General features: G+C 22.3%; 3 protein-coding genes across 5 annotated transcripts; 2 read left to right on the top strand and 1 right to left on the bottom strand.

The window, feature by feature from the left end:
* The first annotated feature begins 74 nt into the window (after window positions 1-74).
* Window positions 75-1,819, top strand: LOC100867011 (uncharacterized). Its single transcript, XM_003693262.4, has 5 exons — window positions 75-661; window positions 741-913; window positions 1,029-1,278; window positions 1,406-1,526; window positions 1,590-1,819. Exons 1-5 carry the CDS (start codon window positions 326-328, stop codon window positions 1,799-1,801), a joined length of 1,092 nt encoding a protein of 363 aa, XP_003693310.1. The 5' UTR covers window positions 75-325; the 3' UTR covers window positions 1,802-1,819.
* Window positions 1,820-1,955: 136 nt separating this feature from the next.
* LOC147657872 (uncharacterized) lies at window positions 1,956-6,778 on the top strand. 3 transcript variants are annotated; one of them, XM_086905799.1, is made up of 6 exons: window positions 1,956-2,324; window positions 3,185-3,588; window positions 3,655-3,891; window positions 4,062-5,003; window positions 5,142-5,303; window positions 5,753-6,778. In XM_086905799.1, the coding sequence occupies exons 2-6, from the start codon at window positions 3,201-3,203 to the stop codon at window positions 6,634-6,636; spliced, it is 2,613 nt and encodes an 870-aa protein (XP_086761925.1). In that variant the 5' UTR covers window positions 1,956-2,324; window positions 3,185-3,200; the 3' UTR covers window positions 6,637-6,778. The 3 variants fall into 3 exon arrangements, with proteins under 3 accessions (XP_086761925.1, XP_086761924.1, XP_086761926.1); XM_086905798.1 differs by having other exon boundaries at window positions 1,957-2,319; XM_086905800.1 differs by having other exon boundaries at window positions 1,976-2,397.
* Window positions 6,779-7,014: 236 nt separating this feature from the next.
* LOC100863254 (trimeric intracellular cation channel type 1B.1) lies at window positions 7,015-11,708 on the bottom strand. Its single transcript, XM_031916271.2, has 8 exons — window positions 10,934-11,708; window positions 9,395-9,551; window positions 9,120-9,215; window positions 8,937-9,025; window positions 8,671-8,758; window positions 8,483-8,603; window positions 8,246-8,403; window positions 7,015-8,109 (listed from the first exon to the last, which is right to left on the bottom strand). Exons 1-7 carry the CDS (start codon window positions 11,052-11,054, stop codon window positions 8,248-8,250), a joined length of 828 nt encoding a protein of 275 aa, XP_031772131.1. The 5' UTR covers window positions 11,055-11,708; the 3' UTR covers window positions 7,015-8,109; window positions 8,246-8,247.
* Window positions 11,709-11,746: the final 38 nt, after the last annotated feature.

Below are 11,746 nucleotides of genomic sequence, written 5' to 3'. Positions count from 1 at the left end.
TATTTTATTATTTATTTATGTATACATTTATGAAAAAAACAATAGTTTAGGAAACTATATATTTCATCTATTCTTTCATTTCTTTTTTTTTTTTTTTCATATATATTTCTCTAAATTTTAATAATTTTTTTAACCTGTCTTATATAATGTATAATCTAAACGCAATTCGCTCATCGCATTCTTTCAGCACACAAATTCTCGCTAAGAATTTTCGTATGAGTTCAAGATGTGAACACAAAGCTTTTACGATATGTAAATTGTGGCATCAATACAAGTGAAGGATTAAATAACCTGATTATGCTGCAAATGATCAAAATAATTTATCATGCCAATTGCATGGACTGAAAGTTTAACATTGAGATTAGTAACTCTTTATAGTAAACACGAGTGTTTAAGAAATCCTTTTCACCCAAATTTTAGAAATAAACTATGTCGTTACAAAGCTTACAAAGAGATCGTGAATTCTATGAACGTTTGTGGTTTAACAGTTTGTGATTGTATCAAAAGAATTACTTATGTAAAAGCTCAATATTGTTATGAATTGTCTAAAATTAGTGCTGCGATATCTTGTGAGAAGTTTTACAGTCCAACAATGAGCTGGTTTCCAATAGTACATCAATTATTCTTTCCATTTATAGCAACTTATAGTGATACTTGTGAGGTGTATATTACTCAATTATAACAAAATATATTATAAGAATTTTATTTATTTACCAAAACAATTAACTTGTCATATTTAGAAGTATGATGATAAAAAAGACACATTTAAAAACTACTGTGACGAAATATGCGATCAATACAGAATACGTTCAAATTCTGTAGAACAAAAAGTATTAAATAAGGATTACAATTATTCATATGCAACTTGTTATTGTGATAAATCGAATATAATTAAACCTCGTACTCGTATCAAGTAACTTATATTATTTATTATGTATATGTATATATATGTATTATATGAGTATATTATTAATAACAATAATATTAATATATTATAATGAAATATATTAAAATTTTTCCACTTTTAGAAAACTAGAAAAGTCATTTTTTATCCCGGATGAACATAAAGAACCTACAGATTGCAAAAATTATTTATATACGCAAAAAATAGCTCGAAATGATGTTGCTAATAATACCAAGAAAAATATCAATACAGAACATGCAACCCAAACTGAAATCTCTTATTTCAAAACTGCATGTACAACTTGCCAAGTGTGTACAGAAAATGAAATATCTAACACTGCGAATCTGATGACTATAATGATGAAAAATGATCCGGTAAATAGATTTTTATTGTTAGATCAAAAATTTTATTCTTAGATCTGAAAATAAATGTATAAGTTCTGTCTAAATATCCAATTTAAAGAATTTACAAATTAAATTAAATACAGAAAATAATTTTCAGAAGGATATTGGTTGTATAGATTATATTTTGGCAGAAAATGATATTAAAGAAGCAAGGAAAATTGATGAGTTTGACATGTTCGGCAAGAGTATTGCGTTTCAATTGCGAAATATAAGTTTTGGTGAATATTAACATTGATATATTATAAAAATAATTATTAAAGTGATATATAATTTATTTTTAGAAGTTGCTATTAAATTAGAGAAACATATACAAGACCTAATTACTCAAGAACGTCTGGATAATATGAAATCGAGATATTTGGATTGTTATACATCTTCAACTTGTAGTGAATGTACACTATTACATAAGGAAATTACTTGTAGCTGCGGTCTTCCAGTTATAAAAATTAAGACCGATTCTTCTTATGAATTCGATTGTAAACAATGGAAATAAAAATTTACGAATTATCTATATTTGTCTAGTAATTAAAAAAAAATCTATCGAAAGATATAATAAGTAAAACATAACGTTGATTCATAATGTTAATTCATAGAATTGCAAAAAGAAAGTTAATAAAATAATATAAAATAATTTGACAAATGCTTTCGTTCGATGTATCGCGCGATCAAATTCAGTTGTATTCTTTAACCAAAATTGACTTTATTATGTGGATAGATTTAAAATTATAAACATACATAAAATTATTAAACACTGTTTTTTCAGTAGTATCGTATTAAAATTTGTTGATAAAAATATTCTTATTACAAAATGTCATGCAAATGGAACGAGAAATTAGTGATTAATTTTTTAGAAGAATACAAGCAATATCCATGTCTCTGGAACCCTTATCATAAGGATTATTATAATTGTTACGAGAAGAATAAGGCATTTCAAAAAATAATCGATGACCTCAATATACCTGGCTTTACTGTAATTGATTATTTGCACCAAATCAAGAGTATAAGAGAAAAGTAATGTACGATCGGAATTTTTGGTAATGAATATTGTGGAAGAGATAAGCGAGAAAACAAAAAATATTATGATCGAGTGTAATTTGTTTTTATAATAATAAAATGATTATACAAGATGTTAATATATTCTTGGAATCTCTTTGGAGAATCGATTCTAGAGATCAAAAAAACATAAAAATTGGTATAAAGAAATATTGGTTGAAACTTATTTATTAAGTTATAAACATTTTAAATATAATCAAATGGAAACAAAACGAAATGGCGAATGATATCATGATATCATTTTCCTAATATAAATTCAAATTGCTTATGATTTATAAATAAATTTCAATTGATATTTTTGTATACTAATTTCTGTATCGATCTTTAAAATCTATTCTTAATTCTATCCAAAAATATTTCACATATATTAATATCCTGTATAATAATCATAATTCATATTATTGAATGACAAAAAAATGTACAGATTCTTTCATTTATGATCTATATCATGATTTAAATTAAAATATTTATTGTTTTTAATTAAATTCATTAAGCCATTTGTAAAAAAAAAAGAAATACATGACAAATTTTTTTTATATGTTATATGTTATTTTTTTTATATATTAATTTAAATATAAGGATTATTGTAATCTTCTGATGATTTTGGAAATAAAAAATTATATTTAATCTAAATTTTAAAAAATAACATAAAACATAAGTAATAAAAATATATGAATTGTATTTGTTGTGAAAAAGTAATTTGTTGTGAAGAGTTTGAAATATTTTTAAATTAATTATTTTTTAAATATTTATATATAAATATATAAAAAGAAATAATATACACTATTTATGAGAACTAAATTTTTATTATATATAAATACAGATATAAAGTGGAGCAAATGAAAATAATCAAAACTTTACAACAATGTCAACAAGAATATAAATCATCATTTTCTTGGTATAACATAGTAGCAGATATGTTGGCGAAAGTAATCACAGACGAGGAAAGAGTCCAGCAACGAGAAACAATCAACATTCTCAAATCTTTAAGTAGTGATAACATAAAAAGAGTTAATAATGAAAAAATTTATGAACAGAGAAATAAATCGATAGAAAAATCATCTCGTTTGCACAGGAAAAATAACCTGAATACAATAATAAAAGAAAAAAAAATAAGATATGTTCCTTATTCACAACTTAGGCCAAAGGATAATTATTTAATAGATCGAAAAGAAGATCATCCATCACTTTTAAGACCAACTAGAGATACCGAGTTTGAAGTAACGGGTAAAAAAAATTATTTTAAAATAAAACAATTAAATGTAGATGTTTATTTTTTTTTTATAATTTTAGAATATCCTGAGCTTGTTTCAAAAACTTCAATGGATTCTAAACTTAATGATATTTCTTCTTTAACAAAAAATTATGATTCACCATTTTTAAAATGTCCATTATGTGGTTGGGAAGATATAAAATATAAGGAAATTGAGGAAAACTCAAAAAAAAATTATACTTCTTGTTCTGGATATAATAAAGACATTTTTGGAGTTTATACTAGCTGTGCTGGATGTGACAAAGTTACACGTGACAGTACATATAAATTAATTTATATTTTTTTATAAAATGAAAATTATCTGAAAATTTTGTTAAACTTAACTCTTTAATTACAAAATGATAATTTGAAATTTCTTTTTTATTGAAACATATTGTATAAGAAATATAATTTATGTAGCTAATTTAAATTTATCTATTTTATCTAGATTTGCCTTGTCAACCTCTGGGTAACACTGATCTATCGATTTATCATTCAACAAAAGATGTGAATTATTCTGGAGATCCCGAAATTTTACAGGAATTATCAAAACATACATGTAATGAAAATTTAATAACAAAATCTAAAGCAATATCAGTAGAATCTATAAAAGAAAAACAAACAAAGACATACATAAATGCAGAAGTACAATATAGTAATGATTCTAAAAAAAGTTCAAAACATGATATAGAAACACCAATTCAAATGAATATTCCTATAATGATAAATAAATTGCAGCTTGATACCATAAAAGCTTCTACTCATCTAAAAATAATTTTATCAGATCCAAATAAATCTTTAAAATCAAAATCACTTGCAATAGAAAATGCTTTTCAAAATATGAAATCTATACAATGTGCAGAATTAGAAACATCTACGAAAAAAATACAAGTTTCTCCTGAAGACACTCATCAATACAAAAAAAACGACATAGATACTAACACGACTAATACTTATATTGATAAAGAAGTGCAAAATACAGTTTCTATAACAAATGGAACAAAAAAATCTGTTTCACTTCAAACTTTAAATCAAATTGATCAAAAACAAAATCAAACTGACAAATATAGGAAAAATTCTACAGAATCAAAAGAAGTATTAGTAAATATTGTGAATCAAATTTCGAAAGGAATACAAACTACTATTTTTGTATCACGAGGAAATTTAACTTGTCATGTATCTTTACAAAACATGACAGAAACTGGAACTACTATGTCCATGCACCAAATTCGTAATGTTGGTTGTATAACAAAAGAAAGTAAACAATTTAAATCGAACTTTGTACAATGCGTTTCTAAAGAAAAATTTCCACCTTTAATTCAATCCAAGTCATGTAATTCTGAGACATATATTCAAAATATGGATTTGAAACATTGTGTAAAAAAAAAAAGTAAGCATTTCGATTAGATATTTTTTTTGCAACTTTTTCTAAAATTTTGTATGATATATAAAAATAATATATATTATATTTTATATTAATATTTTATTATATGTATTAATATAAAATTATTTTAATTAACAACACAAGAATCTGAGGATTCATGTTTAATAGACACGTGTCCACAAAATATATTACATCTTTGTAAAGAAGATCCTTCCGTGATGTCACTTTTACAACAACTTTTACAGAATATATTATTCATATATGAAGAGAAAATGCAATGTGAGAAATTAAACAAACAAATCGATTGTAAGTTATAGAATTGTCGTAATCTAAAATATAAATTTTTATTTATTGTTAGCAAAAAATAAAATTCAGGAACTTTCAAAGATTTTCAAATTATTTTCAAATTTTTAAAGTTTATCGGATTTCAAATAATTCAACAAAAAAGTTATAATTAATATGTTTTAAGCAAATAATTTTATATATATCTTTTTTTTTATAAAATTGCTACTTGTATATTACTATTGTGCTTTTAATATCTTAGTTTTCAAAAAGAAAAAATTATATTTAAATTTATTCATATAAGTTAAATTTTAATTATAATTTTAATTATAAAATATAATTTCTATAATTCCTATATTATCATTATATTATTCATATAATTCGAATGATTCAAAACACAACTTATTGAAAAACTATTTATTCGGAACACAATAGAAATTTATTAATTTTCGCAATATAAGCGTTAATTTCAGGTAAATATAAATATTATCCGAAAGAGAACTGTTTAATTAATGCAACAAAAATGGCATCAGCACTCAAAAATCATATCATGATGTTAGAGTTGAATGATATCAAGGATGAACTGAAAGAATCCTATCAGAAATTAGGTACAAAATCATTTTCCCAAGAAATTAAAAAAAAATCCAGTTTAAAAAAAATTGACACTTCCACCATTTGTAACAATAAACTGATAATGACTGAAGAAATATTTGTACCAATATTTCGATCTACGATTACAAAACAAGATGAAAAACAAAAAACAATTGACAAAACATTAATATTGGACAGGAAAAAAAAGCTTTTAATGGCAGATAAGAATATTTGTACTTATTTGAATTGCAAAGATATTGATATCAATGGACCGTTTTATCGTGATATACAAATTCAAAGTGATTCTCAATTGTTCAAAGATTCTGCATGCTTAGCAAGAGATATAAGACAAAAAATAAACGTAGGTGTTCAAAAACGAGATCCTATACTAGTTCGAGTGATCAAATGCAATGAAAATCAAGCAATAATAAGATCAGACAAAGAAACGTTAACTGTGATGACAGATTTGAATTATGGAAAGAAATATATAAGTAAACGAATAGAAACATGTAATCGATCTACTTGTATTCCTTCTACTATTTGTAGAAAATTGAGCGAAGCTAATTTGAAATCTGCTCTTTATAAGGAACGTGCGAATCAATTAATCAATAATTATCATAAACAATCATTTAAGAATAATATATGCGATATAAATTGTAAAAATAATATATCTTATGATTGGACTAATGTAACAAATAATGTTGTTAATTCGAAAATTCCGATGTGCGTAAGATCGCAAAAATATATGTATGCAAGAAATAAATAATTAAATATTAGAGTTAATTTTAAATACATATATTAATAATATAATTGATATAATGATGCTCAAAATTTAATTTGTTAAATTTATTAAATTTTATAACAAAATATAAATATGTATTCAGAAAATATAAATGTCTTTGAAATAATCTTGATGTTTTTAATCTTCTTTTTTTGTTTTTAACTTTTTTGAATGTTATATTTTATATTTTTTTTTTATAATTTATATTTTATATTCTTATTATAAAATTGTGTCCTTTCAAACTTTTTTCTAAAAAACTTAACATTTTTATAACTATTTTGTTTTTTATTAATATAATATATTAGCATATATTAAAAGGATAGTAAAGAATGATAAAGATGGTAAAAATGAAAGAATATAACATGGAAGAACAAACTTCATTTTATTACATGAAAATGTATAACATTTTGTCAATTGGAATATTATATGAAAATTATATCATTTAATTTTCATAGTAAATAAACATTTGCATTATTGAGTCAGAGTAAACTCTTTTTATATATGTGTATGATAAATATCAATTGTTCGTATTTAATTATAATAAAATAGTATAAAAAAGTTTTACTTTTCTTCTTGTTGATTATTTCTATATTTTTATATTTATATTAAATTTTAGTTGTTGTTTGTTTTATTATCTGAAGTTTTATTGTTTGAATATTATCTTAATTTTGTTAACCTGAGTATGTACGATAATTAATAATTGTTTGTTTATTATTATTACAATATAGAAGATGCATGTCAGAATTGGAATAAAACAGTATTAAGTTTTAATATATTTAAAAATTGCACTTTTCCTTAATAAATGTTGTATTAATGACATTTTTAACATTGCTAAGATTGCTAAGATTTTGTATATGTAAGATGTTCGCGCTATTAGTTTCTAACATTTTTTCGCAAGTAATAAATTTTTGTTTCATTATTCTATTACATATAAAAAACGATGAAATTTTTGCATTTTTTTCCATTTAAAAATTTTTTTATTTTTTTCTAAAATTTATCGCTTGAGAAAAAAACGTTGACTAATAGAGTAAACATTCAGTATATATGTACATACTATTAAAAAATCAACAAGAAATTTTTAATTTTTATAATATTTTTATATAAATAATTTTATATTTTTATAAGAAATAACGAATTTATTCGTTACATAATATTAATTTGTTAAAATTTAATTAATTATAAAAAGATAATTGTTAACAAGTTTTATATTACTCTCAACAGAAATAATACTGTTGATATTATTAACAATGGAAGTCATACTCCTCAACATATATCACTTATAATTATTAAAATATATTTGATAATAAATTATTGTACTTTCAATATTTAATAATTTGTCCATGGTCATATTTTAAAACATGAGAATATGAGTCTGACTAATTTAAATTAATATCATTTATTGATTCTCAGTGAATCAAATCATTGCAAATATTAAAATCCATTTTGGAGAAATTGTATCTATAAAAAAAAAAATAAAAGAAATTATTTTAAATATTACATTACATAAATTTGATAAATTTTAAATAAGTTGAAATTATATAATAGTAAAATTATAAGTAATACTATCTAATATTACATAATGAAGTTTACAAACATTTAATCCTTTTTTTTGGCATCTGTTTTCTCATCTTTAGCTTGGCCTCGGCCCAGCAATTTGGCTAACGAATCCCAAATTCCTCCGAGGAATAACGCACAGAATAGATTTTCAAATGGTACAAACGGATCATGGATTCCAAGTAGAATGGATGATAGCTAAAATGAAATAAATAATAATTGCTCTTAACTGTAAAGATATTAAAAATTATATTTTATTTAAAAAAATGATTGTTACCTTGAAATACACGAAGAAAATAACGATACCAAAATAAACCAGTGCGTGAGGTGCCGAAATAAGATCAGTCTTTTTGTCTAGGACGAAAATAATGGATGCAACCATTGATGCTTTTGTAGGGCTAAATGATAAAATTTAATATATTTATTTCAATTTCACTTTATGAAAAAGAAATAAAATGAACGTACAAACTAGGTTGCATAAATTCCATAGCAGTTGGAGTCCATACTCCCCGTATAAGTCGTTCAAAAAGCTTTGTAAAACCTGCTCCATTTCCTGAAATTAAATATATATATATGATGTATATATATATATATATATATATGTATGTATATATATATATATAATTAATATATTTTATATATATTTATAATATATATCAAATATATTTTTTATATATATACATTACATATTTGAATATTTTTATTTTTATATAACTAATATTAGAATTTACCTTTGAGTGTTCCAATTAATACCATAATAAGATATGCATTTGGATAAAGTTTTCCTGCATGAGTTACTCCATCATATACCTTTTTACACCTGTAAATTATAGAAAAATAATATAAATATATTATATAAAAAATAATGGTACTAAAAAATAAAATAATAAGTAGTTACTTATTTTTTTACATACCTATATATTTCTTTCATAGTAGCACATATAATTTTTACTGGTAAAAATTTAGCAATTTTATATCCAATATCAAATGGTGTATAAAATATCACATACCTGTAAATTTTACAATTAATATTATATATAAATATTTTTTATAGTTATAGTATGTTCAATTAAATATTATAGAAAAATTTTAATTTATTAAAGTATTATCTAAAGGAAATAATTTCCATACAGAATATTTATAATTTAAAATTTAATAAGTTATCTTCCTATTATATTTTTATACTAACCAAACAATGGTTGCTACTATTACTTGTGGTGTGTTTTTTAAAGGTGCAAGAATAGGTTCTCCTAAAAGACCATTGCATAGCATACCACTTGCAAACACTACCAACATTGTTGAAAGCCAACATGATAGAGGATGTTTCCGAGAAAATGCTTGAGCACCTATTATTAATAGAATTATATATAAATATGATTTAGCAAAAAAATTATGAAAATTACAATTTAAAAAAATGTAATAAATTATATAATACTCTATTTTTAAAATTTTATATATTTGTTAAATAAATAAATTTTATATAAAAAAATAAAAATTTAATATATTTATAAATATTTAAACTGTCAGAATTATTTTATTAAATTTACAGAATTTTATTTTTATAATACACCATAAAATATTAAAGAGATATGCTGTTTCAACTGGGTCGCTTGGAATCCTTACAAGTATACATTATATGCATTCATGCAAACATAATACCAGCTTGCCATAAACATGAAAATAATACTATTTAATATATTTTAAAGATTCTGATATCAATAGCAAGATATTAATTATAAAAAAATTTATTAAAATTTATTAAAATAATATATAATATATATAATATATGAAATATTGTAAATATTAAATTAATAAGAAATATAAGATATATATAAGATTTTTGAATCATTTTTATTGTTATCATATATTGTGTGAAAATTGGTCTTTCATATTTTATTGCATAAAAAAGTTATGGAATAAAATTTTTATTAGTTTTGAAAATATTCTTATATAATACATTTCTATATTTTTATTAAATATTTATAGAATTATAATATAATTTGTAATATATATTTTTATATATATTATTATATTTAAAATAAAATAAATAAAATATAAAAAATCATATGAGATACAAATTGAAGCAAAAAATTGAAAAAAAATTTGGCGTATTCACAAGGATGTATACTGAAATAGATTAGCTCATTGAATGTCACAAAGTAAGATTATTATAATTGTGCCAGATACTATGTGAAAATAATTATAGGTGATGAAAAAATATGATGAAAAATTTTCTCTTTGATTTTTAATCTTCTTATTTAATGAATATTAAAGGAAAGAGTAAATAAAAAAATATTATTTTTTTCTCATTTCTATATTGTTAATAATATTAATTATATATAAAAATAAATATGTACAACAACTTTTATTTTATATGTACAACAATTTTTACATTTTAAAAAATTGTTTAAATAACACATTTTATATATGTAATCTTATATATAATTTTATAAAAAATTAATAAAAATATTTAAAATGATGATAAAGCTTTAGCGTCCAATTACCAATAAAAAATATACAAAATATTTTTTTAATTCTACTGAATTTTAAATGAAAGAGAAAGCTTAATAGATAATAGAAAATAACAAAAAAGATAAACATATAAGAAGGCAAGGATGTTAAAAAAGAATAGAAAGAAATGGTAGGGAGCGAAACATAATCTTAGAAAAGGTATAAGCTGAATCTGGGTAGATTAAATTTAGAATTCGTCGGGTAGGCTTGAGCTTACCGGGTCCTAAATCTTCTCTGACGTGTAATGCACAGAGTACGCAGTGTGCGATATCAAAGTACGGGAACATTTTCAATTTAATGACCTGATTGGCCATATCCAGGAATGCTTCGGGATCCATTTCGATTGATTTCTATTTTTTTCACAATTAACTCTTCAGTTTCGTTTACAAAAACCGTATCTTTTGGCGTTCAACAATCTTCGATTTTGAAACAAAGTCGCAAGCGCCCGCGAACGACGCTAGCTATGCGCCGTCTGCTAGACTTAGTCGTCTGCTAGTTATGGAAGCGATTCCTACTATTAGAATCTTATCGTTGAACGAACAAATTTTGTGGCCTCATTAAAACTCGTTCCTACAGATGGCAGTAAACGATTGGATTTGCATTTTTTATCGTACTTTTTTGAAAGAATTTTAAATTGTTTAAAATTAAATTTTTATTTTGTAATTTATTACAGAGAAAAAACTAGTATTTTTAAAATTTAATTATGCTGATGATTTATTTATTATTTTTTTTTGTATTCTATATTTCTTTATTTTGAAATATATAAATAAATTCTAGAAAAAAATTTATTTACAATTAAATAAATAATGATATTAATAATTTATTTTGCTTATTTTAAAAATGATTATATATTTATATAACTTTATAGTATTTTTCTTTTATTTTAATAGTATCGATGATATAAACACATAATAAAAATATTTTTCCTTCATAAAATTATATTTATTATTTTATAAGTTATTATTTTATATTTCGATTGCTCTTTGTCTTCTAAATAGCTACAAATTATACTGCAATACATACTCTATTT

The sequence above is a fragment of the Apis florea genome, unplaced genomic scaffold, assembly GCF_048593485.1.
Source record: "Apis florea isolate Af1SG1 unplaced genomic scaffold, ASM4859348v1 contig_2492_pilon, whole genome shotgun sequence".
NCBI classification, from domain to species: domain Eukaryota; kingdom Metazoa; phylum Arthropoda; class Insecta; order Hymenoptera; family Apidae; genus Apis; species Apis florea.
The sequence above is the reverse complement of the archived record's forward strand: the minus strand, read 5'-3'. Positions and strand labels throughout refer to the sequence as shown.

Coding starts and splice junctions, on each gene's coding strand:
- LOC100867011 (XM_003693262.4), top strand. CDS start 326: ATGCCAATTGCATGGACTGAAAGTTTAACATTGAGATTAGTAACTCTT. Junction 914..1,028: donor AAACCTCGTACTCGTATCAA/GTAACTTATATT, acceptor TTCCACTTTTAG/AAAACTAGAAAAGTCATTTT. Junction 1,279..1,405: donor TAATGATGAAAAATGATCCG/GTAAATAGATTT, acceptor AATAATTTTCAG/AAGGATATTGGTTGTATAGA.
- LOC147657872 (XM_086905798.1), top strand. CDS start 2,117: ATGTCATGCAAATGGAACGAGAAATTAGTGATTAATTTTTTAGAAGAA. Junction 2,320..3,184: donor ATCAAGAGTATAAGAGAAAA/GTAATGTACGAT, acceptor ATATAAATACAG/ATATAAAGTGGAGCAAATGA. Junction 5,004..5,141: donor ACATTGTGTAAAAAAAAAAA/GTAAGCATTTCG, acceptor TAACAACACAAG/AATCTGAGGATTCATGTTTA.
- LOC100863254 (XM_031916271.2), bottom strand. CDS start 11,054: ATGGATCCCGAAGCATTCCTGGATATGGCCAATCAGGTCATTAAATTG. Junction 9,216..9,394: donor ATAGTAGCAACCATTGTTTG/GTTAGTATAAAA, acceptor TAAAATTTACAG/GTATGTGATATTTTATACAC. Junction 8,759..8,936: donor ATTAATTGGAACACTCAAAG/GTAAATTCTAAT, acceptor ATTTAATTTCAG/GAAATGGAGCAGGTTTTACA.